Raw genomic sequence first — 26,961 nt, 5'->3', positions numbered from 1 at the left:
GAAATATAGATGTATTTTTTAAGCGACATATTCAGTTGCTTGTTTTTTCCAGATCAATTTGTCTTCATCTTTTCCCTCTGTACATGTTTACTGCTTTCTAAAATCCCGTATTCCCTCAGAAAAGAGACACGAATCACTCCTGGGTGGCCTCTCAAGCGTTCACGCTCTTTCCCCTACTCTAATTCTTGGACATAAACTATCTCTCATGCCTGCCTTCCTCCCTTCCCTCCTTTCTCCCCTCTGCTGCTTGATTGCCCAAGGATCAGAGCTGGCCAGACCACCTCATCCCCAGTGGACAGGAGGCCACAAGATGGCCGCACCGGGCCGTGACCCCGGGGTGCTCTGAGGGAAGGGGCGGGGCCTCCCAACAGTCGCCGCCTCCCAACGGTCGCGACGCGCGTGTCATGGCGACCGGCGCGGGGGCAGGGGAGGGGGGGCGGGACTAAGGGGGCGTGGCCACCCTTCTCCGCGATGATTGGCGGCGCGCGCCGCGCGTAGCTTTGTTGTCCGTCCTGCGAAGCAGCTTGTCCCTCCCGCCGACCTGTAGCTCTCCCTTCGCCCGCTTCCGCCATCCCCCTGCGGCATGGAGGGAGCCGGGGCCTCCTCCGAGGGCCTGCGCTACGCGGAGTACGCGCGGGCCCCTACGGGCGCCGGCAAGGGCCAAGCCGAGCTGGACCGCGGGCTGGTGAGCGCGGCGGCGGCGGGACGGGCGGGGGGCATCGGGCTCTGCCCCTCCCCCCGCGGGCCGTTAAGTGACTGGTGGCTCCCCTCCCCCTTCCAGTTTGATTTCCCCAAATCCGAATATCCGCAGTTTTAGCGAGCTCTGGGAAGAGGAATTCCCGCGTGAGAGCTCATGAGGTGTCAGAGGCTGACTAAGTCTGCAAGAGGAGGCCAAGCTCTAATAACAATATTTTATTTATTATTATATTAACTTTATCTCATTTCTTCTTTGTGTTCCCTTCAGCCAGTTCATGAGGCAGTGAGCTCTATTAAAAAAATAAAATAAAAGGTGTAGGTTAGTGCTTAACGTAGCATTTTTCAAAATCAAAGTTTCCTGTGAATGGTGCTACAGTCACAATACTTGAGTTCTAGATCACGTTATACATTTTCCATAACAGTCTTCTGGTGTGTTTGATAGCAGATTCTCTTAAGAAATTTACTTTGAAGCTCATTATTGTTATATCTGTGTGCTTTCCCTGTGGAGTGAAAGCAGTGAAATTTTTAGTGAATTCTGAGTCCCTGCATTTTCTTCTCTCTCTGAGCTAAAAATTGCATCTGGTGTTAGCATAGTTTGCTCATTGGTTAGAGTAGTCTTACAGTATTTGTGCTAGCATCTGTTGTAGTTTCCCAAAGAGGACTAGATTCTGGATTACTGCAATTTTATCTTCAAGTTTAGCCTCTAGCCAGGTCTTTCGATGAATTCAATATCCTCTGCTCTTAAGTATTTCTTTCTGGTTTGTGTTCAACATTGCTTTGTGTTGCTGTCAGAGTGATTCGTAAGGTTGAAGTTTAGCTTTAGTGGGGTTGAAGGTTGATCTGTTGTTTTGATGGTAGTTGCAACTCACATTGCAACAAAATAGATGAGAAAAAAAGTCAAAAGGAGCTTTGTATTTGTGGTAGCTTAAGCCATTTGTCAGTAGTTAGACCTGTACCACTGGGGCCAGCTGTCCAGGTTTCACATCCAGATCGATGTGCTACAGACCATCAGATTTCTAAATCAGAATCCATGCGCTACAGTGGTCCCCTTTCTGTTGTGAAAAGTGAAAGGTAATTTGCCTCTGAGGCTCCTGATATTAAGACATCTTTTTATATGCCAGCTCAGCCAAGCTTTTTGAAGAATAAAATGACTAGAGGCCATTTCTATAATAGTTGGAGACTTTTGTCCCCTAGAAAATAGGAATATGGTAGTATGCTATTGGTAATGGAGTATTTTTCACAGTTTCTTTAGATGCTGTTGTGTAAATAGTGGAAGAGAGGGCAATATTCATGCTTATTGATTCCCAACTCAAGGCTTTAGAAGGCAGTCAAGTTCTATGTAACCAAATTGCATTTTTTTTCCTAGAGAGAAATAGTAAGAGCAACCATAGAGCTGCACAGGAGCTAACAGTATGTTTCTGCTGCAGTATCCAAAGAAAAAGTCAAGATTTGTAGTAGAAGGAATGTCTGAGAACAACTGCATCCATCTCCTGGGGCTGAAAGAGCTCTGTTCTATTTCCTACTGAATCTTGGTTGTGAGGTGTCCAGGATGTTAGCTGAAGTCACTTGATCTTGGTAACTTTTATTGGCATAGTTGTTTTACTACAGCCTGAAAGTTTGGAGAGATAAAACAGAAGAGTAATAGCCAAACAGAGCCTGTTCTTGAGGACAGTCACAAGAGGACATTGTTAATTAATTTATATTTGAGAAGACTTGCTTGAATGCCTTATGCAAACACTTTTACTAGCGAGTCTGTAGCTCTCAGCATTTATTATGAAGATGTCAGAAACATTAGATATAGTTTTGTGCATAAAACAAATGGGCTTGGGTGAGTTGGGTGAGAATGGAAAAGATCATTTCGCTGAAACAACTTGTAATTTGTTTTTGGAAATTGAATTAGATTTCATAGGCAGGTGAGACTGGGAGAAAACTGGTTATGAAATCAAGTCTGTTGCAGACAGCTACATAAATCAGTTCAATGGTAAAATATCTTGCTCCATGTAAACTAATGTAAACTAGGTTTGCTTTAAGACACTCCTACAGTCGGCTGCAGCTTTTCTTCTGAGGAATAGAAATATTCCTCTAACTTCAAGGGTAGATAAAACTGATTATTTCAACTACAGATATTTTTGTTAACAGAAAAAATAGTTTTATAAATAATTTTGTACTTTGCCTTATGATCCTTGTGGATCATATTTTTTTAGTAATATACCACACAGTCTACCACACAGTAATATACCAAACAGTTCTATTGAACTGTTTTTAATTAATATGCAACTGTAAATTACTTGTTTGAATATAGGTATGTATTTCCTATTGTACTGACCCGTTACTAAGCATGGGCTAATAACATACTGTAATTCGAACAGAACAAATGATTTTTCTTTTTGCTTTTTATTTCATTATGCTAGTTATGAAAAGGGCAAAATCATTTTCATTTGATCAGGAAGGATATTTTTTCCTGATCGTAATATTAGATTCAAAATATAACATTCGAATCAAGTAGCTGTGTCCTAACCTTCATAAGGGTTTATTTTAAACTAAATTATTTTCCTAAGGTATATCCATGAGTTTTAATTTGTCCCTTTTTTTTTTTTCCATTGCATAGATGGAAAGACTACAGCGCTGTTGCTGTTACACTCTTTTGAGTATGTTGAGGTTAACAGAGAACTATGGATGATGAATTTGCAGAAAGAATATCTCATTTATCCTGGTTTCTTGCACTTAAGAAGTTAAAGCGCCTGAAACACTATGTATTGCAGGATTGGTCATATATCTCTGTATACTAACAGTATATGACATCTTGGTTAACGCACTATGTGTTTTGGAGGTATATGCTTTATCCTCTTTTTCAGCAAGGGTAGCTTGTTACTACAGTATGTCAGGTCTTGGGCTTGCCTCTCTTTGTATTTTTGTATACATATTTCTCAAAGAAATAATGAAAATCCAGTGGCCAGGCTGCTTTAGCTGGTCCTGCTATTAGTATCGGGGTTGGACTAGACAGTCTCCAGATCCCTTCCAACCTCAGCTATTCTGTAACTCTGTTTTGCAGATGAGCAAAACTTTCTTTGCTGCTGCCTAAGAGGGTTTGTTACTGAAAACTTAACTAGGTAATAAAATTGAAATAACTCAAATCAGCAGAATAGGATAGGACTAACCTTTGCGAGATGTTGCTTCAAATAAAGGGCCAGGTGCAATTTTTCAATCTTTTATTTCTTTATTTTTTCTCTTTTGGAACTTAAGAAAATACTTTAGTTAGCTTATATTTTGGAAATTTTTAACAACACTCTTTTCTGGGAAAAAAAATGTTGATTCTCTCATAACTGAAAGTCAATGAGTATTTATTAATTCATCAAACCTTTAAGTGTCTGAAATAAAAAGAGTTTTCAAGCACTGAGAACTAAAAATAACCGTGGTACTAGTTGTCTCAGTATGCCATAAATGAATTGGTCCCTCCTAGAATGTTAGTGATTTGCCTTCTTTTCAAGTTGTCAAGAAATCAATGTATTTAGTTAAAATAAAGAGTACAAAATACTGTTCTTGCAAGGAGTGCAGGCCTTCAAATTTCTTTACAAACACCGATTTGTGCTTCTAAAACGCCTGAGATAAGTGAGTGTGAATAAGGAAACTCAGGCAAGCTGGACTTGAAGGGTTTACAGATCAGTATTTGAAATTTTCACAAATTTTATGAGAGCCTATGTCAGCAAAAGGTAGATTTTATATATATATATATATATATAAATTATATATTATATTATATATTTATTATATATATATGTTTCATTTTGCTAGATTTAAAGCTTTTTTTTCATGTGGTTGTAGCTGTTATATATCTATCTCATAGCAAACACTCAGAATGACTCAACATCACATGTTACCTTTTCTTGGCTAAGCTGTGGCACATGACTGTTCCCTAATATATTGGTAATGCGGGTAAGCTGAGTTATCCTAAACCAGGGATTCTCACACTTGAGAGCTCTGCCTCACTTGAAATTGTACGCAAGCTTTCATGCCTCTCTTGCTTGAGCTCCCTGACGCTTTTTCCTTGCTTTCTGGTGGGTCTTCAGATTTCTATTCCTCTTGCTTACTACTCCTACTCTGGAGCTGCTGCCACTCTTCCCTGCTGCTAATGCTTTCCACGGAGATTGATATAATAGACCTCACTGGACGTGGCTCAAGGGGTCCTATATTGTGTTCCCAGACCACTCTGCAAAACACTTAGGTGTTCCTGTGTTGAGCTGACAGTGTCTGGGTATTATTTTTCTAGCCTGGTCTCTGCTTTACCTTGCCTGTGACGAGGTGTCTTCTGCTAATGCCTTGTCAGTGACAGCATACTTTGTAAACTGCTGATTTAAGCCACCTTTAGGATGGTAAAGTGAGTGCAACTGAATTTTGACAAGCAGAAGCTAATAAATATATATATATTTTCTAATTTGAACTATTTCACCCATTGTTGGGCTCTTAATTGACTGTAACCACTTGTTCGGAGTGACAGCTAAAATGTTTTACCGAGTCCTCGAAGGTTTCTAGTGAATATAAACCCATGGTCACAAACTACAAGATAACAAATAATGTATGATGTCTATAATATTATGACATTTCCAGAAATATTGTGTCCATTGCTGGTTACTGTTTAATATAGGATTTAGAATTTTGTAGAAGGCTTCGAGTACTGAGAGCCTGACAAACCTGATTTGTGAAAAGAAGTGGAAAGAGCTATTAGTTTGGTGGGGTGAACTGTATGCTTCATTATTTTATATCCTCTAACATTTAAAGTAACGTACTTAAGTTTTTCACGGCCTCAAGATGAAGGGAAATCTTGCGGAACTGAAAGGAACAACAGACGTAAAACTATACATTATTTTTACATGCTTATCATACAGAAATGGGTGCTAATATTGAGACTGAATGCTGCACTGAAATTGGAGAGTTAGGTACCTAAAATGGGAAGTACAAGTAGATTTTTAAGCACCTTTGGCTGAAACATCCCAATTCTCTCCTTTTAGCAATTTTTGAGAGATGTGTTGGGTGTTTTTTTTTTTTTTTCCTGGAGAGTTTTCTGGTTAAATATTACATGATGCAAATGGTTAGAATGGCTCCATCGGAGTGGGGCTAAAGGTGCCAAGCTAAAACACATTAGGATCCAGAAGTTATATGTGGAGGAATACTATTACTTATATATGGACTTCTAGCACTCCGCACCTTTTTCCATGCTGGACTCAATTTTATAGAGAGCAGTCCCCATTACCTCCTTTCAGAAACACAGCTGTAGGGAGCAACTGGTAATGCCTATATTTTAGGCAACTGTATACAGGCTGAATAAAGTTGTTGATACGCTATAGCCTCTGCTAATCCAAATCTAGAAGCCTTTAAGGCCTGTTTCTTCCTACTCTTCTGTTCCCTCTTTGCCTAGAAACAGTTGATTGGAAATGTTAAATACATATCTTACAGGCAAAGGGAATATGCCTCTGAATCCTGTTTTTAGGGCACACCACTTTAAATTTGGGGTTCCAGGCCCCAAATTTGTTGTCTAGCTTGTTGGTAACAATACATAAAACAGTAACTGGATAAATGCAGACATAATTATAGAAGCAGAAAGCCACACTTAGAGTCAATCTGGTGATGAAGGATTTTTTTTCCTGTAGTTGGTGATGAAAACTGCCCCAGGAGTGTCATAATTCTAATGACAAATATTTACTATAAGATAGTCTTCAACCAAAAACTGACAGTAGATATTGAAAAGAGGTTACTAGACTTTATTTCTTTATTGGGGCTTCCATGAGTCAAGCAGTAAAAGGTGGGACATCCCAATTTAGCTTCGTACCTTAGCTGTGGCACAGGGATGACTCCTGAAGGAGTGCTCAGTCAGCTGAGACCGAGTTCTTTTCTTAATGGCGAGCTCAATTACTGCATTTAATGTTCTGTTCTTGTTTTCAGGCACTGTCAGGGTGATATTCCCAGTAAAAGACTATGAAATAATAGCCAGTGCCTTAGAGTTTGTGAACCCTTAATGTTTTTGTAATAGACTGATACTCTTTGGTATCCTCACTTCAAAATGTCTATGGGATGTCTGAAAAATGTCTAGAATGAGTCTACAGGACTTATTTGAGGTGATCCTGAGTAGTTATCTGCCTTGCATTATTTATTAATCCATTTATTTTATCACATAGTGTTGGAGATTTGCTTGCAGGTATTCACTAGTCATTGTTAATGAGTAGTTCCAATTTAAGTGCTGAAGCACTGATATGTTAATAATGTATCCTGTGGACCACAGACATATGAAATTTCCACCTCAGCCATCAGAAATATTTGCCACTACAGTAAGAGCTTGAATATATTTTAAATCCAAATTCTTAATTTATTCTGATTTATGTTTTTCTGCTTTAGGCCAGAACTATGATAGCAGTTGGACTTGGTATTGCAACTGTTGCATTTGCAGGTAAGCTGTATTACTAACAAGAGTGTGAAACTGGCATTTGTTAGATGTTATTTCCAAAAGGATGGAGTTCTTGGGAACGTAAATAAATTGGGAAATAGAAAGGTTGCCCAAGATACTGAAGAATTGTGTCCAGTTGTAGTTCTTGACCTTTCAAAATCCTTGACACAATTCCAAAATGCTTTCTGAGGAAGCCACAGCTGAAGAAGCTACTTTTATGGGCACCAGCTAAAGGAGTTTGTTCTGTGTCTTTTGTCTTCAAAAGGTAACGTGAAAAGATGACTTTATTTTTTATTTTTTTTTTTAGCATGCTGCTAAGGCTAAGCTCTTTAGTAAAGAAGAACACAACAGGGTCTTCTAGCGGGAAGGTGATACTGTAGAAATTCTGGTGGAGAAAAATAAGTTTCTAGAAGCTATAGCAATTTATTACAGTAAACTGTTTCTGTAGTGTTCTGTCTGTTGCCTGAACTCTTTTAACTGGATTGTATGTTCTTCTGAAAAATGGGTTCTAGTTAGATGCCAGGTCATGGTCTTAATGTGACTTCACGTGATGGATTACTCAGACTAGATTACAGCGGTGGTCTAGTCTGGTATTGAAATACGCACATTGATTTTCATTACTTTCGGGATGTCAGATAGGCCACATCTAGCTATGTACAAATGTTCTTAACAAGAATAAAAGCATTTTCTTACCAAGAACAAAAGCATTACATGAACATGTTGCACCAAGCCTCAGCAGGTGTTTTGTGGCTACTGCTGTTTTTTAAGGGAAGGAAAGACAAACTCTTTAATGGTGGATGAACAGCCGTTAAGCAGTTGATTAATCTATGTGTTTGTGTAGATCCAGGAGTATTTCAGAATTTCTTCTCCTGGCTGAATTGTAGAATTGATGACAGATAGCAAAGTGGTAAGAGAAAGCCATAGGCAGGTGTAGCAGTATATTAATACACCACAATTTTTCAGCTGTGATATTCCACTGATGGCTTTAACTTCTTTCTTAGTATAGCTGCATGTTTACATGGCTGGATAACCTATGTAGACACACCATATTTTGAGAATGAAAACAAGATACTGTCTGAATAATGCCATGCCTTTTTATTAAACAGGTTACATTGCTAATGAAAAATTAATCAACACAAAAATTGGGTGAAAAAGGACTTGAATGGAAAGTCCTATAGCAGCATAGTATAGATCTTGATTTTGAAATTGTATGCTTCCAACAACAGTGTAATGCAAGGTCACTTTGCAGAGTTAATATAGTCTTTCTTAGCTATAGACACATTTACTACCAATGGGGAGTTAAATGGTTGTGAATCCCAAAGATCCTCTCTCCAACTAAATAAAAAATGCAGCACTTGCAAAATGTATGAGTAAGCCTATAAAATCACAGCAAGAAGCATGTAGTACCTACATTTATTTTTCTTAAGACATAAGCTTTGAACAGTATTTAGTAAATAATGTATATCCAAAGCTGAAATTACATATTGCCCTCTTAAAGTTCACAAGGCAGATGTCTCAATTTCTCATATTGAAATGCATTTGAATCTATTTATTCTGTGAGCGAACACGAATTTTGCAGGCCATGGTTAGATTTCTAAATTAAGTATATAAAACTTATTCTTTTTTTTTTTTTCGTCCCCATAGTACAAAGATTAAAAAATATAAACCATTGCAAGCTTATCATGGGACTTCTGCTGGGCAGGCCTCCAAAACTGGCTGTTCAGGGAACATCTTGGAAAGCAATAAAGTGTTGGAGAGCAATAAATGAGATGAAAAGATTAACAATGAAGAAGGATTTTTAAACCAAAATTATTCTTGCTATAAGCTAGTGAACAGATGTCAGTGTGTTGTGTTTTTGTCTGCATGTGGTTGCTGTTTGTTTGTTTGTTTTCATTTTTTCTTTCTAGTGAATGTTGATTAAAATTTCTTCTAACTTCAATCAGGGCGTTATGCATTCCACCTCTGGAAACCATTGGAGCAAACAATCACAGAGACAGCAAAGAGGATTTCAACTTCTGTAAGTTTAGAAGCTACTAGTTGCTGATTATATGAATCTATATTTCAAGTATTCAAAAAACAAACACTTTGCAGAATACAGAAAGTGCATTTTTTTTTCAGAATAGGGCTGTTCCTTACTCCATATGTTCTGGTGTTAATATGATACTTTTAAACACCTGTAAATGAAGCTATAAGCCATATCAAAGGTGTTTCTGAGATCTGATAAATGGTTTTAATTTTCCTGAAGTGATGTTGCGTTTTTCACAACTGTTTGTCAGTAAGTTTATGACAAATTGCTAAAGTTAACTGAAGTGGTCTATGGGTTACAAAGTGAGGACTACAGTTTCCTCTTAAGGAGCTGAAAACTAAAGTTTAGTCCTTAAGTCTGGGAAACAAATTGATAGGGAAACTTCCAGAAAATGTTGCCAAAGCTGGAAGAGGGGAAGAGAGGAAGCTTTTTTTTTTTTTTGCTGTTCACATGAATTGTCTGTTATTTTGTGTTCTCCATGTTTAACCGACATATTATTGCATTTTTAAATAAGTAATGCAATAGAAATGCCATAATAGTAGAGGGAGAAAATTGAGTGTTGTCAAAGGAGCATATACAGGGAATATTCCAGAGTATTGGGGGGAGTTGTTGTTGTTTGTTTGATTTTTGATGGATTTTGCTGATTATGCTGTTTTCTGGTAAATAAATATTCATTCTTGTCTGAGTGAAGTAATTCTCAGTGAGAAAGCTCTCTCCTCGTTTAAAGGATACAGTGCCATTTTTGGTGCTGGTGGGTGAGGAAAGATGTTGAGAGTAGAAGTTGTAGATTATCATCTCCTGAAAACCACATTAAAGGTAGATTTTGAAAAAGTGCTGATTAGTGTCATGCCTATATATGTGAGGCCAATTACAGTGCAGGGCTTTCCTATATGCTGCATATTAAAAATGGGCAGAATTTTTGAGTCCAGATTCATTGACTGCCTGTAGGTTCTGAAGGTGCAAGCTGGATCATTTGATGGAAGGCAAAGACGCTTGAAACATGGACTGGCCCATACTTCTCCTTCATGGAGATGCAGATAAGCCAGGAATGGTGTTTCTGTTCTATTTCTGTTCTCTGTTTCTTCTTGCATACCTACTGTGTGGCCAATGTCAAAAAAAAGTTTTTTCTTTTTCAAATTCTCTTTTGAAGAGATTCCAATTTTGCCTGCCACAAAGGCAAAAGGGACTTGCAGGTCCTGTGAATTCTGATGAATGTATACAATGTGTACACTCTGGCTTACAGGTTTACTGAAAAAGAATTAGTTATAAAAAAGTGTGGCTTCAGGCTGGCACGGGCTTCAGTCTTCATCCTTCCTCTCCACAAATTTTACTCCAGCATTCTTTTCATATATTTGTGGATATAAGCCCTAGTGTCTAAATGCAGGCATGCAAACAGAAAGAATTCAGACAGTGACTGTGCTTAACACATGGAAATACGACATGTAGCTGCCCGGGGAAGTGTCCGGTCTGGGAAACTGCAGTCCTGAAAAGCAGCATCCTGACTGAGCCAAGCTCACGATGGCCAATCTCTTTTTAATCTTAATGACTTTGAGTCATATAGAATTAATGAACAACTGAAAAGAGCAACCTGGAAGCATCTAAATTCTCACTGTGTTTCTAATCACTGGACTTGCATTCTTTTTCTGCCTTCAACCCTCTCCTTCAAATGTAGAATTTCATGTTGATCTCAAGTGCAATGTGTTTTTAAACCCTTGCCTAATTCTCAACCAAGGTATTTAGCTTTTTGCTCTACAGCTGTTTTCTTGTATGTGTGGGGGCTTTTTTGCCATTTACAATCTTTAAAGCAATGGAAAGAGAAAACATAAATTGAGAAGTAACTTATCTCTCTAAGTCCTTTTTGCCCAAACTGCATATTTTTACATCCTTACTTGATCTTCTTTGAGGATTTTGAAGCTGCTGAATATAATCTGTGGCTTAGCTCTTTCACTGCCTCTCTTTACAACATATTGCCTTCTAAGCCTGCTAATTGATGGAAATCACATAGTTAGTACTTCTACATGAACCATGTTATTGGGGAAAAAAACGTTTGCTGTGATGTTTAATGTCTAGGTTGAGTGTTACTCTTCTGTTTTCCTGTGGTGCCTGGAGGCTCCTAAGTCACTAGAGTTTTCCATAGTTACTGCAGCTTTCTAGAATCAACCCCTTTTCCTCATGACCTCCTCTTGTGGGATGCTATGAAAGAGCCTTGTATTTCTAAGCTAGCTTGTTCTTTTTGTGACCTTTTCCATTCTCCCTCATTTGAAATTCCTTTTTTTCCTGTTAGCAGTAGGAGTCACAATTCATGATAGCTGCAGCCTCAGAAAATAATTCATATGCTGCTTATCCTTTCTTCCAACTCGTTAATAAGTTAGGTAAAGTGGAACAGAGCAGTTAGGAAGAGATCAATTTAAATGTTACATTTGAGTCTCTGTCCCTTTCTGTTTTTTTTTTTATATATATATAAGTAAATAACATGTACAGTGAACAATTAGACTCATCTTTTAATTAAAAGTAGCAAGTAAAACTTGTTCTGTTTTGCTCCAAATTTCTATCTCCCATTTAGTTTTAATTATGACAATTATATAGACTTAAATTTGAACAGTAAATACTGCTCTGATTTATTTTTCACATTTTCTGCTGTATTATTTCAGTGGAAGGAGACATAAGAATGAAAGGGGAAACGCTGCCATTTCCCCTCTGCAGCAAGCCTGCCTGTCTTTGTTTTTTTGTTTTGTTTTGTTTTTTTGGGATGGGGAGAAAAGGAGTGAATAGCAAGTATTTCAGTGGCCTTACCTGCTGGAGCTATGACGTTGAAGACTGACCTATAAAAATAGCAATTCCAGGCAAAATGAACCTTTAAAATCCATAAATTTCACAATCCCAAAAGTTTTGTATTCCAGGTGGAAAGGGTTTCTTCTCCAGCGCTTCATTAGAGATTCTGCAGTACTTCACCCTTTGCACTCCCTTTCTCTGATTGGATCTGATTCTGCTCGGGCGCAAAGAATCCTGAATCAGACGCAAGGGTTGCAGTCATGTCTTGTCACTCACTGAAAATAAAGCGTCTAAAGATAATTTGCAGTCTGAAATCTTCCTGAGTAAAGTTAAAGAAGTGAAAGCTGGGTTGAGCAAATTATTTGATATATTATAACACATCTTTTAAGTAGTTTGTTAATATATTGTGCTTTTGTTTTTGCTTTTTTTTCTTCCCTTTTTCCAGTGTTTGCCACCTTTTTATTGGGAGCTATACTGTTGGTAGAGCAGCATGCAGAATCTTGAAGGAAAGAAAAGACACTACTTCATGTACTCTGATGTAATGTCTGGCCTCTGTTGCAGCCTTTTGCATCTCTGATCTGGCAGGGGAACAGCAATCACATTTACCCTGTGCAGAGCAAGAAGATATCTTGGAGACATCGCAGTGCTAATGAATCAGATTTTTAGTTGACTGCCTTTTGTGAAAATTTGCAGGAGCGAATACATATTCACAGAGCAAACTCAACTCATGTTTTACCCTCTCCCCTTCTGCGCCTCCGCACACTTTTTAATAGAACTTGTTCAGGATTGGCAGCAGAATTGGCTCATAAATTGCTAACCAGTAACAACATGCGAAAGGAAATCAAATAAAATGGGCGCCCCCCCCCCCCCCCCCCCGCAGTGTGAAGAAATGGAGAGGAGTTTTCGATGATTTTTTTCCTGCATAGAAGTTGTTTGTGAAAGTCAGGATTAATAATACAGTGATGGAACTGCCCAGTCATCGAAGAGTTCTCTTAGCAGAAGAATAGCAAGTATTGTTGTGTTTTGCTCCTGCCATTAATTGCAATTAAAAACATAAGAGATGATTTTGACTTAATATAAATAGCATACAAAAGTTGTTCTGTTTGGGGACTAGAAATTTGACAAGACGGATCCTAAAACTAAGACTTGGTGTTTCTTCTCCTTCCTCCAACCAAGGGGAAAAGTAGCTTTTAAATCTAATTTCTTTTTGCTTTTTATTCCATTTAGAAGCAGGATCTTAATTTAAGGAATTGATTATTCTTGCCATATGCTTCGCTTCTGAGAAGAAAGTGCTTTTCCTTGATGACCAATTCAACATGATGTTTTTGAAGGCTCTGCTTCAGATTTGGTTTTGTGCCAAAAGGCATAGACCACAGGATTTCTTTTTTCATTCCTCTTGGAAGCTGAGTTGAGACTTCTTGAGGTTATAACAATGTCAGGGAAGTGCACTTTAAAAACATGAGAAAGTATTTCTGAATTTAAGCCTACAGCCATCCCTCCCTAGTCTCTGATTTCAAATGAGCTCGTGTGGTCAGTAATTCAGATGAAGACTGCCATGATTAGAGAAGAGCTATGTTGGAGACTATTAAAATATTGCTCTTCTCTGTGAACCAGTGTCCTCCTCTATCACTCTTCAGGCTCCCTTTTTTGGGGCGTAGGGCAGTTTTGGAAAATGTTTCACAATACATTATGTTTCTGTTTCTATCCCTGCACTTCATTGTTAGATACCCTTGTTGAATGTCTGTGCAGCTTTGCCTCTCAAAGACCTTACCCAATGATTAGTAGGACATCAGGATCACTTCTTGAAGGACTAGAGAAGGCCAGGTATGTTCCCCAAGTGTTACTTATTCCAACCTGTAACCCTTCTGTGCCCTAGGGCAGATCGGCTCTGCATTACCCTATTGCAGTGGTTCTTCAGGTTTCTTGCTGCAGGCATGGCCTGTGCTGTTGCTTCAGTTTTGCTAACTGAAGTGTTACAGTAGTAGATACTTGATGGATGGTGTCAGGGGAGATGTATTAGAAAAAATTGATTCAGATCACAGCATCACACCTGGAAATCTCAGGGATGTATGTGATTGCATGGCTACATTGCCTCTGGAGATTGTTTGTTGGTAGCAGGTGAAGTATTTCTGAACAGTACTTTTGGGTCACTGTTGCTCCTAATCTTAATTAAAGGCTATGCTTAGATATAACTAGAGCCTTTAAAAATGTTTTAATGCTTTGGAAGTTAGCTAAGACAGAGCTTATGTAAACGTAAGGCAAAATTCTTATTGGATGTGAATGGCATTTAGTAGCTGGTGGGAGAAAATGTTTCATTAAGGGCTGGGCACATTTTTTCCTTGGGGGTAAAAGGAACATTAAAAAAAAAAAAAAAAAAAAAGAAAATCTCAGTTCTCAAGCCAGACTTCCCTTTGATAGCAACAAAGGAAGCTTATTTTTCCCCAGCTGATAAATTTTGCATTGAGGAAGGAACTTCAGTCTTGCCGAGTGATATTTCTGCGTGCCGGTTCCCAAAGGCGGCCCGTCTCGCAGCTACATCTGCTGCCTCTGGGGCTCGTGCAGCTTAGAGGGTTGTTTGTGTGGCAGCAGGAGAGTCCTTCAGTTTTCTAACAGAAGCATTTGCATTGAGGAGATCATAGCTAAGAGTCAGTGGTGGTTCAGTAACATTTTATTTCATTTAAAAATGCATTTTTGGGTTGACAAATATACTTTCAACCCTTTTCCCTCTAATGACAATTAAATTGTTATAATTATTTGCTCTAATATCCATCTTGTTCTCTTTCATTTTCTTTTGCTGCTCTCTTTTTTTTCTTCCTAAGGAATTGCTGAGTTCTTATATGCTAACGAGTTAACAAATAGACAAAATTCAAAGCAAAAAACCCTGTTTCTAGTCATTTTCAATAATGGGCATCTAGGAAAGGGCGTAAGGGCAACCTAATCTAGAATTTCCTGTGTACTTTGCTACTTTCCAGTGTTTTGCTGCAAAGGAAGGTTGTAGCTCTGTGCTAAACTTTTACTTTTTTTTCTTCTTGCTTTGCTTTGTGTTTTTTTGTTTTGTTTTTGTAAAACTTGTTTAATCACTCTTGAAATCCATGTAACCTCAGCCGTCCAAAACACCCCTTGGCAGTGAGTTCCAGGTTTAACTCAACAATGTGGAGAAGTGCCTCCCTTTTGTTTTCCGTCTGCAGCTTTCACCTGGTGCTCCTTGTTCTTTTATTATGTAAGTTGGTGAATGATCTTTTGCCTTGAAAGCTATTTTATTCCTTCTTGTGGTCTTCTGTATATATATAGATATATGTATGTATATATATATATTTATATATGTATATTTTTAATCCTGATGTTTACCTTTAAGGTAAAGGCAAAAGAGATTTATGGACATTATTGAGAGGAGGGCAGTGTTCATTCATACTGGTTTTCATTTCCATTCTTCGACAGATAGTTGTGTCTTTATACATGTATATGCTCTCCTGACAAGTGCTGAGCATAGAACTGAAGTTTGCATATTGTTTGTTAAAATTCTGGGAGGCTTTTCCTATCTAGTAAAAGCTTGCATATGTAGAGATGACTCTTAACCTGAATCTACATATCCTGTTTCTCAGTGTGTTGCCTTTTTTTATTTATTTATGTTGAATTCTTTTTACAAATTTGGGCAATTGAATGTGGCATTGGCACAGGTGGCCCCTTGGGAATTCTTTGTTGACCTTCTTTCACAGAGATGGTTGACTGTTTGCTGCTGTCTTTGTGCAAAGCACTTGTTTGCCAGTGTGAAGACGTCTCCTAAACCATGACTGCCTTGTCTTTTTTGGATTTCTGATGAAGAATTTGACTTAAGGGACCAGTCGGAATCTTTTGGAAATGCAACCAAATTATATACAGCAACCAAACTACATCAACCAGGTCACTCTTGGCTGCATGGTAAATGATTCTGTGAAGGAATTGTTTTTGAGGTATTGTTCCTCGTAAAGAAAAAGCACATAGACTATTCATCGGCATACAATATTTATCTGTTCTTATCCTTTTGTTATAGTTTAGATAGAAAGATCTGGACATCCATAATTCCTTAGATGTCCAAATAATTTTAAAATGTTGTTGTTGCATTTGCAGCTTTCCACTGCAGCGGTGCCAAAGCTGTTTTAAACAAGACTCTTCCTTGGTCAGCCCTCCTGCCTCCTCCTGCCTCCCCCTGCACACGTACAGAGTGTATCACTGCCTGCCAGTGCTTGCTGTGATTCTGCACTGTTTTGTCTGAAAACAGGAATTTTATAGCCGTAGCTATTACCTTGTTAGTAATAGAAGATAGTACAAACAGAGTCATCTTTAAGTCAACTTTTATATGTGTTAAAACGCAAGAAAAGACCTTTGATACTCTCTGGTTTGTACTTTTTCCATACCTTCAAAATAAATTACAGAATCATGTAATGCTCTGAATAGGGTCATAGATTAAGATTTAGGTTCTGACACCTTGTATGTGGAACTAATTATTTCCTGTGTTTCCTTTCTTTTTCATAGAGTCTTTCATCATACTATAAAGGAGGATTTGAACAAAAAATGAGTAGGCGGGAAGCTGGTCTTATTTTAGGTGTAAGGTAGGTGTGTTGCACTAATATGTTTTTGTTCCTTGATGAATGAAAAAATCCATATGGCAAGAATATGGAATAGTCTGCCCAAATCCTAACTTTATTTCTTTAAGGCTTCTAATGCTCGTAAACCATTTTAATATTCTCCTTAAGCGAAAAAGCAAACAATAGATACTAGTAAAACACATGACTTGTGTTCAGCTTGAAGGCATAGTAACATATTGCAGTGGAGAACAGAACCGGTGCTCTAGAAATAATCAAAATGGCACATACTATGCTAATCAGCGTGATCACATGGCCTGTTCTCAAAAAAAAAAAAAAAGAAAAAGAAAAACCTTTGAGATAAGCAATACTGTAGATTGTATTAATAAATAAGGAAAGCAAAACAATTTTGCTCTTTTTTTCCCTTAAGTCATTTTTTTTCTTCCTCTTTGATTTGTTTGGGTTTAAAGAGTTGGTGCATACTCCAAATGAAAATATTCAGAGAGAATTGTAATTTAGAGCAGGTATAGGAAATCATTTTCAGGCGGAGGATTTGATAGATTTTTGTTGTTGTTGTTGTTTTTTCCTGAAGTATCTGAATGACTAGTGTTAGCATCCATGTCAGTGTTTTCCATAAAAACAGTGGGTTGTAAGGTTCAGCAGGTGAGAGGGGCAGATCTACCTTCTAGTAGTTTTCTTTTTCTAGTTCAGATTGGCTCTGAATTTAAACTATTTACTCATGTAAGGGGGACTGTGCAGATGTAACATTCATTTTACGAAATTGTAAACTAAAAGATTACATTAATTTGAAATATTTCATGCTTGCACACCAAGCAGGAAATTAATAGGAGTGCTACTCAGATATATTTCCTTTGACCTTTAAGTCCGATAAGTATTAACATTTGAGCTTATAAGGGCATATTCAGTGATATTCCAGAGTAGCACACTGCAGCTTATTGAAGTGTGTTTACATTGGCTCTGCTTAGCCTCAACACTGCTCTTTTACATCTGAAATAAAAGATGTGAATGCATTCTTCATCATGTGTCAAATCAGAATCTGCTTGTTTTTTTGGCTTTAATAGCTTGGGTCTACACCTAGAATAGTGACGCTGCTTGGTGTGTTTGGGCTCAGTCCTGCAAATGCCATTTGAGAGAAATTATTCTTTACTGTTTAAAGGATTGAGTCTTTAGTTGCATAGAATCACAGCTAACATCTTTACAGGAAGCTTTTTTTGCCATGTTTAAAAACACCTTTATGCGCCAGGTTTACCTCAGTGTTCATTTAATTAGAGATATATGCTTATAACAGTGCTACCTGTGCTATGAGAGTGCTATGGGGAAAAAAAAAAAAAAAAGCTAGTTTTATAGTGTTAGGGAAGCTGTTAGGGGATGCACAAACCAGATCTGACTCAACACTAACCTTATTATTGTGACTTTTGTCCTGCGTGACGTTACTTCCAAATCATATTAAGCTTTAAGGCAGAGACTTTCTTCATTATGTTGGGTGCCAAGTGTGTATGGGCACTGTAGAAATAATAAACACAAGACATGCCAAAGAAGAGCATTTAACCGTTGCTTTTGCATTTCATATGTGCTGACTTTTATACATTTTTTGAAGGTCACTCAGCAATAACCATCCAAAAGGATTATAGTATTTCTAGTAAAAGCATATTGCTTTTAAGCTTTATAAAAGGCTTTGCACACTACAGATATTGTATTGGAAATACTCAATAATTTAAAATGTTACTGTTCTTCCATTAGTTGTCACGGAGCAGGCTTGATTACTGTTAGCTTAGTGTTAATTTTAACCGTTAAATATGATGTGGAAGGAACTGCTGCTAAGAGAGGAGGAGGAATGTCTGAGATGAGTTGGGAGGTGAAAATGTTAGGAGATTTTTTCCAAATAACAGACAAAGCTAAGTATAATGGTTTGCTACCATCAGACCCTTATATTTAACTTTCTGGAGTTAGCTAGCGTCTGGTAAATATATATATATATATATATATATATATATATATATATATATATATATATATATATATATATATATACAATAGATAAATTAAACCTTTTACCATTCTGTGCCTGAAATAAAATGCATTGTATCTCTGTCTGTAGGAAATATTTAATTACTTGTGAGCATAAAAATGAATTTAAATAAATACACATTATTAAAAAAAAAAAAAAAGTAGAAAAAGTAGAAGTTTTAGCGAGAGGAAAACCTGTGATATCAAAAGGTTTTGACAAACCAAACTATGGTTTAACAGTGGAATTTTCCTTGGTAGTGACTAGGAGTATTCAGTGATCAGTTATGCTTCCAGAACATGCGGTCTATTATAAACTGTTCCATTTGCAGGGTATTTCAGATTAAACAAATCTGGTTTATATTCCATAACTGAATTATATTCCACAACTGCATTTTTTTTTCGTAATTTGACTTTTGTGCTCAGAATTTCTGAATGTGGTGTATCAAGTTTCCTTATATTTTTACAGTATTAAACAAGGAATTTGCAGATCAAAATGTGGATAATTGTTATCTCTAGCTATCTGAGAACAAATCACTTTGTTTTGGAGCTGTGTAGTTCAAGGCCCTTCACCCTCTCTTAAATCTTTCTTTCAGGATTGCATTGTTCTCTTGAAGTATTCTTATATTGTTCCCTTGAAGTATTCTTTTTTTTTTTTTTGGTGCAGTTCTGTGAAATATTTTTGCAATGTACTCTAAATTCCCTGTGACAGAATAATAATTACTGGTTGTTTACTTCAGGAATGCAGTTAGGCTGATACCTTGCATTCAAATTGTACCTACAAAAAGATTAATTAATTGAATTATCACTGATTAAGAAGTGATCTGAAGTGGAAAACACTGCTTCGTTTCTGCATGCTAACAAATTGCAAAAAATAAAACCATTCAAACTTAAATATTACTGTTCTCTTGCATACCATAACCTATTGTGCTGGCACACTGCATCCCTAAGTGGTTATTTGTCTGGTAAGGTACGTATTTAATTTAGTTGAAGTACATGTTTTACGTATCTGTCATTGAAGGAAACAACATTATGTAGCACTTGTAAATCAGCATGTCCCTGAATGTAACACATTGAGCAGCTTTGCAAAAATAACAAATACAATTTTTTCAGGCCCCAGTGGAAAGAAGAATTGTTTATAGCTGCAATAATAATATTTACAGTAGAATACAATATGGTAATTTTAAATATTTGTTGTTTTGTCATTGGTCATATAAACACCCATTTTCTAGGAGAGAAAAGAATATTTCCACGTTAAATCATAAGAATGGAAGGTAGATTTACCATAGAGCTTTTCTTTTTAGGTGTTTTTAGGAGAGTTTTTTAGTAGTATTTGGATGTGGCATTTTTTTATTTTGTTTACATAGCAGTGAATGTTTTGAGTTCAAAAAAACCTTTAAAGATATTTGTATGTTTCAAATACGTAGGCTTTTTAAAAATACTCTTCTCTAAATGTCTCCTGTGCCTTTGTTAGTGTGTTACTTCTTCAGAGATGCAGTTTTGTGTTTTGTCCACAAGATGGTGAAAATCCCAAGTTTTAATTGATTTTACAGCCACAGTAAATTGTTAATTTATAGCCTGGGTTTGGTGGAATTTATGGTAAGCACTTCAATTTATTTTTGTAGTCCGTCTGCTGGCAAGGCCAAAATCAGAACAGCCCACAGGAAAATCATGATTTTGAATCATCCTGATAAAGGTAAGTAATTCTTTTTCTTAACTGACACTGAAAAGTAGAGGCTTAAATGAGATCCTTCAGTTTGCTGTTTGTGTGAATGAACACAGTCAGTGCAAGTGTATGATATTTAGTTTCTCTGCATCTTTCTCACTGCTAAAACACTGATCCCTAAAGGCTTTATGAAACTCAATTGTAGTAGCCTGTACAGATATATTTAAGGTTGCTTTCTAGACCTGTGCTGCTTTACTTAAAACCATGGGCTCTTGGACCACTCTTTTACAATTTAAGAAACTTATTTAAAAGTAAGAAAACCTGTGTTCTAGTATGTTTACATTAAACATTCCTGTTTTGAATTGGAATGAAGCAGTCATATGCTTGAAAGTAACTTTCTGTGGAGAGGTGCTCTGCAGTCAGTAGCTATATCATTGATTGAATTCAAGGAAATTTGAAATCCTGTGGAAGAACTGTGAAGCTGGGCACTCTTGCTTTAGTGGCCAGGTTTTTAATGTAAATTTATCTTACAGAAAGGCTATTATTATAGCTTTAACTACACTACAGCTGGTTGAGAAAGAAAGCCCATATGTTCATTGCTGTTTCTACTTTAAAATAACAGATGGTGAAGAGTTGCAGTGTATTTCAGAAGTCAAAAGGGGGAATTGGAAGTTTTTTGCATCTTGACAGGATTACAGGGTCCCCTGTCTGCACCCTATCTGAAGAAAATTAAAAAATAACTTACCAAGTTGTTTGCCAACAAGTAGATGCTTTCCTTTGCTGTCCTCACCCCTCAACTTAGTTCTAAAGCTGTCCTGCCTGTTTGATGTCACACCACTTCACTTCTTTGCACTTCATAGTGCATGAACTCCACAATCAGAAACAGGAAAAGTTCTGTTCTTCATTTTAATATGTTGCAGTCATTGGAGATCTCTTAACCAGCAGAGTGCATAGTAGGTTAAAGTTTATTTTTGATACTGCAACACTAAAATTAAAAAATTCATTGTCCAGAGGCCTGAGCTAGAACTGTGAAACTCAGTGTGGATGCTGAGTAGACCTAGCAAGACGATCTCTGTAATGAAAGTTACATATTTTAAGGCACCAAGCATATAGCTGTAATGCAGCTACAGCTGGGTACAGTGTAGGGCTTTCCTAGATGCGTTGTAGGCTTTCAAGGCCTCTTGTGTGCTATCAGCATGGACTATTTTCTCAGTAGGAAAATTAATTTAAGGTGTTTGTGCCCTGAAGCTCTCTTGGTATAGCCACAGAAAAAGGTTGTATGATGTCTTTAGGTGCAGAGCTAGGGCCTGGAATAATCTTGAACGTGTGGCACCGGAGACCTGTTTGCTTACACAGGTATCTTGATTCCTTCAGGGTTCTAGTAACAAAATTGTGGTTTTATAAATAATATTTAGCTGCTGAGTGTTATAATTACAGAATTTTTAATGAGTATATTAGCTAAGAATTGAAACTTGGAAGAGAGAATTATTAGGAATAAGAAAAATATAGAATCCACAATAATAGTGACTAAAATGGTTTTGCATTAATCTTTATCATTAAGAATTAATCAGTATTCTTTCTAGAAGTATTATTATACTGATAATATTTAATTATTATTTAAGTATGTTAATATTTTTCAGTAACTAATTTTTTGAAAGAATACTTGCTCGCAGAAACAGAGGAAGAGAAAAGTCTTTTGGACCTGCCTAATTATAAACAAACACTTATGCAATCATGAGATTGAATTTTCTCTCATTGGAGGGCAACAAAATTAATATGGCACTTAAGGATGTAAATGTAGTGAAAACACTTCTAGCATATTTGGATTTACTTTTAAGATCATGCACTCTGTGCATTTAGAAAATCAATGCACAGCTAAAAATTACTTGGAATACATCGTTTGTTGCAATATATAGTCTTTATTGTTTGATATTTTCTACTCTTTGAAGCAAGTGATACTCAACTTTGTAAATAGTATTACATAGTATTTCTAGCTAAAAAGGTTATAAAGTGATTTAAAAAAAAAATCTTATTTTCCAGTAGTCAATTCTCTATCCTGTTCTTTCCCTTCTCCACTTTCCTGAAATATGTCTTAACTATTAGGACTACATTCAAACAAAACCAGAACACAAACAAGAGAAGTGAACTCTATTACTTCTTCCAGTTGTTTTATTAGACCGTGAAATGACTTTATAATGATTTGGATTCCGGCAGGAATGTCCTAAAGAAGTTCTTAAAGAAAGCTTTGCATTTCTGTATTTATTTTTATTTTTGCTTGGTGTTTGTTCTTCTGTGTGTCTCCTCTATTGCTAGCTTTCCCTAAATGAAAAATTATGGCACAGGCCTCGGAAAAGGCTATCCGATGTACAGTATTACTGAAATCACCTTTTTATGTTAACAAAGTGTATTCTGGTAAATGGTAAGCTCCTGGTATGGACCTGGTAATGTTGTTTTCAGTGACTGTAGGCAGATGGTTGGCACTCAGGGGGAGAGTAAAAAAACAAGCACAAAAAGACTCCTGAACTGTAATCAAATTGTTAGATGGAGTGTAAAGCAATGGCAGTGTTAGGGGGTAGAAGTTGGAAGGCGAGCCGTGTTTACCTAGCTGTAATGTGACAGTTTCTGGCTGGTAGCTCTGGGTGTCTAGAAGGGGAGAGGATGGGATGGGTCTGGTTTGGTTTGGGTAAAAATAAGTATAAAATTTTGCCTCTTGGTTTTTGGGGTGAGTGGGAATAAGAGCCATCAGCTTTATGTGAGCAGTCAGGATAGCTGACCCGGCGTACATTTGCAGCAACACTGCAGTGCAAATTTAGGTCAACCAATTTAAAGTGATTTCAAAGGGTCATTTTGAGACTTTTCTTTATCAGCATGACTTGTGAGACAAATTGTTCTTGTTATTCATCAGTTACTTCAGTTATGATTACTTTTTTTGTCATGTTTCCCTACTCATTATTTTACTTCATATCAATGACATTTTTAAAGCAGTCTTATGAAAAGGTTTTTTTGAGGAAGGAGACACTAATAAAATTGACTAATATTTGGATGTTCTAAAAGAAATAGACTGATATTTCATACGAATATGTAAATGCTGTTCCTTTGCCTTTTCTTTTCAGGTGGATCACCTTATTTAGCAACAAAAATAAATGAAGCAAAAGACTTGTTGGAATCCAGTGCCAAAAATTGAAATATTAGGCCTTGCATCACATGATGATTAAAAAAATAATAATAAAAATCAAAAAAAAAAAAAGAAACAGCTTTTTACCCATCTTACTGTGGAAGATCCAGTGGATGCATAGTGCAACAGCTTTCCTATCTGCTTGTTCTGCACAGCTGCTGAAAACTGCAGGCACTGTTTTTATTTATTGTCATGATCAAAAATTAAAAACTACGTAAAAGTAAATGAAATATTTTAAATGTGATGTGTCAGTTTTAGTGCATTGTTACTAAGTTGTGTGTATGTGGTTTTTATTTTTTTTAAGCAGTAGGTTGTCCTTTCATGTAACTTTTGGAATATTTAAAAACTGAAAATTTAATAGCCTGATTTATAGGCTTTTCATTCATAGATGAAGGCTTGACTGTTGCCAGAAACTCGGTGAGTCAAAAGAAGTAGGGCAGAACCCTATGGTGAAATTTCAGCATCGGCTACATTGGAATGTTCATTTGTGAAATGGCGGGGTTTGTTCATGGTGTGGTTGTGGAGGTGCAACGTGGAACTAAAATGACTGAAGCCTGTAGTTTCACTAATTTCTGTTAGCTCTGTATATGGGACTCAGAGGAAGAATCTTGATTTTTTTGCCTAGATCTCTGGAATTGTCAAGTAATTATGTGGAACATGTTTTTGTTTTCCTTGAAGTCATTGAGTAGGATCACTCTGTAGAAGTACAGGGATTTTCATGGCTGTAGAAATGAAGAAGGTAGGTCCACATGGCATGGGGTCAGATAAATATGTTTTGTAGAATGTTGATTTCTAGATCATTCTAGTCTTGTCAGCCTGACATAAGCTTGATACAGCAGGGAGCAAACGTGTCTGGACCCCTGCTGATAGTTACTTTGGTTATTGCTGTGTGTAGACTTATTGTCCTTTCTTTACACTATGCCCCATGCCCTAAAGCATCATACCTGCCTCCTTATGCAGCAGCCTAGTTCTGGGAATACTGGGAATACTGAAGCTGTGCATCTCTTGCAGTTGTGTCTGTATGGCATTTGATGCACCGGCTCCTGCAAATTCCAACCAGGAACCTGGTTGCAGATGAGTTAACTCAATGAGACATCAGTCTAGTATATTCTGGGTAAGATGAGAAAACTTCCTAGTATCCAGTCAAAATAGTGGCATTTTAGGTACAACAAATAACTTTTTGAAGAGCTATAGGTAGAAAGTTAAATAGCTTATTTTCCTGTGTTATTTACCTAGAATTCTGGATGATTAAATAAGTATCAAACCACATATTACTCCCTGGGACATGTATGTGCTTGACCATCCGGGGGCAGATGTCTGGAAACTTACAGATTTTTACCTTGGAAGGAGGAAATTATATGACTTTATTATTAAAGTTTCCTTACTCCATTAAAGAGGAAATTATGGAGAAAGTTTAATTAACCTGGAAATAAAATGAGAAGTTTTAATAGTTTAAATACAAGTACCTGAGGGGTGAATGTGAGGAGGATGGGGCCAGACTCTTCTTGATAGTGGCCAGTGACAGGACAAGAGGTGTAATGGGTACACGTTGAAACACAGGAAGTTCCATCTCTGTGTGAGGAAGAACTTCTTTCCTGTGAGGGTGCCAGAGCCCTGGAACAGGCTGCTCAGGGAGGCTGTGGAGTCTCCTTCTCTGGAGATCTTCTAAACCCGCCTGGATGCCACCCTGTGCCACATGCTCTGGGTGTCCCTGCTGGAGCAGAGTGTTAGACTAGATGATCTCTAGCGGTCCCTTCCAACCTCAACCACCCCATGATTCTGTAGGCCTTCTTGACATTTGAGAGTTGGGTGACACATCTTGACTGGATAAATCAACAAAGGCCACAGGGAAAAACCTGCTGGCAGAATGGGTATGCACTATGTGTGTACTGCAGTTCTGCTGTTTAGTTGCTGCTCTAATAGAAGAGACTGCGTAATGTAAAGATAACAGACTATTCCTATGCAACGAATTCCTTGTATTCATGGCTGGATTGTGTAAGTGATGTGGATCATTACTTAGAAACGATGTAGCTCAGAAACAAAGGTAACAAAAATGTTCCTTGTAATTTTGAACTGACTAGCTGTTCACACGATCGCATGTCCTTGTGACTGAGTAAATGAATGTATAAAAATGCTATTCTGACATGTCCTCTGAAAGTAATACATTAAAGAGAGTTAATCTTATTCTGTTCTAAGAATGAACTTTCCATGCCTTTTAGAAAGTAGTTTTTGTTGTAGTATTGATTTGATTTCTTCCTGATCTGATTATTTAATATCTGATTATTTTGAAGAAACACTGTTTAGTTGTGACAGATTATCCTTCTTAATTAAAAAAAAATAATAAATCCAAGTTCTAGTTATGCTTTCTTCCTCTTTCCAGATCAGAATTGTGATGCTGATCTGCTCTGACAAATGAACTTCGGCCGCTACTAGGTCTGGAAATCTCATAAAATGAGAGGAGCTAATGAAGATTGGTCATGAAAGGATCACATTTGTACATGCAGAACTTTACATCACACACGCAATAGCACATTTATGTATGTCTTTGGAAGGAACTCTAATATGTTGCTGGCAAAGCTGTTGTTTCACATATTAAATGATATTTGGAAGGATGAAGATAGGATAGTGAAAGCAAATATGTAATCAAGCAAATCCTGTAAGTACTGTTCATTTTAGTTGTTCCCAGTTACTGACTGTAAGGTGTGCAGGCTGAAGAGTGTCTTTGGAGAATGTTTGTATTGACTGCCTTGCAGAACAGCGCACAAATTTGGTGTTTCTGTGCTCAACTGGACTGTGAAGAGCAGACTTTTGTTTTGTATTTTTAGTAGCATACCCTATGAGTCTAACTGTATTCATCCTCATGAGACTACTTTCTTTACTCACCAGATGCAAAAGTGCTCTATGTAGGAAGGCTGCATAAAGGTTGATTTATTCTGGTGCAATTTCTCTCCATCCATCACACCAGCAACAAGGGAACGGGTTTTTTTTATCTTTATTTTTTTCCTTTTTTGAGTGTGCTTTAATATCCACTAAGTGTTCATCTATAACTTCTGAGGTCAGGAATTCCCAAATAGTTTTGTACTTGCATGCTAACCAAGCCTAGGTACGCTCTCAGACAGGACTGGAATGCATTCATTTGGCATTGCTGTGGGCAATTCCAGGCTTATTTAATAAAACAACCACCTCTTCTGTCTATTTTTTCTGTGAGAATTTTCCCTGCAATTTGATTCTTTCCTCTGCACCTGTCTGTGCAGCTGGAGGCTTAAGCCTGAATGACCAGATGAGTCTGTTCACCTGAGTGCAAGCTGCAAAACACTTGCTGGCCTAGAAGGGGGCTCGGGTAGACTTGAAACACATGAACACAAGGGTAAAAATCTTAGACAAAATCTTTACCTGATCTCCTAAGGAACATTTAGTCTCTTATATGCTTAAATTTCTGCTTCATCATATATGCAAAAATGCTTCTTTCTGCCTTTACTCAGCTTGACATTGTAACCACTAATCCACAAATTAGGTGTCTGGTGTCTGAGTTCACTGGACCCCTTGATTCAGTAGCTATGCTTATGGTGAGCCTGATGCATGCTAGTGTTCAATACCTCTTCA

The 26,961-nt window shown here is 37.3% G+C and overlaps 1 protein-coding gene across 1 annotated transcript; it reads left to right on the top strand.

The window, feature by feature from the left end:
• Nucleotides 1-548: 548 nt before the first annotated feature.
• On the top strand, nt 549-23,391 carry DNAJC15 (DnaJ heat shock protein family (Hsp40) member C15). The gene is made up of 6 exons (XM_088530930.1): nt 549-685; nt 7,084-7,135; nt 9,076-9,149; nt 16,443-16,519; nt 20,143-20,213; nt 23,297-23,391. The coding sequence occupies exons 1-6, from the start codon at nt 584-586 to the stop codon at nt 23,365-23,367; spliced, it is 447 nt and encodes a 148-aa protein (XP_088387056.1). The 5' UTR covers nt 549-583; the 3' UTR covers nt 23,368-23,391.
• Nucleotides 23,392-26,961: the final 3,570 nt, after the last annotated feature.

Source organism: Tinamus guttatus, unplaced genomic scaffold, assembly GCF_059628265.1.
Source record: "Tinamus guttatus ecotype Peru unplaced genomic scaffold, ASM5962826v1 Tinamus_guttatus_pri_ptg000394l, whole genome shotgun sequence".
Taxonomy (NCBI): Eukaryota; Metazoa; Chordata; class Aves; order Tinamiformes; family Tinamidae; genus Tinamus; species Tinamus guttatus.
This window is presented reverse-complemented; position numbering and strand designations above follow the sequence as displayed.

Bases quoted from the DNA above. Each gene is read 5' to 3' on its own strand.
- DNAJC15 (XM_088530930.1), top strand. From the start codon at position 584: ATGGAGGGAGCCGGGGCCTCCTCCGAGGGCCTGCGCTACGCGGAGTAC. The intron at 686-7,083 runs GTGAGCGCGGCG...TTTCTGCTTTAG, and splicing joins CCGAGCTGGACCGCGGGCTG to GCCAGAACTATGATAGCAGT. The intron at 16,520-20,142 runs GTAGGTGTGTTG...TTATTTTTGTAG, and splicing joins GGTCTTATTTTAGGTGTAAG to TCCGTCTGCTGGCAAGGCCA.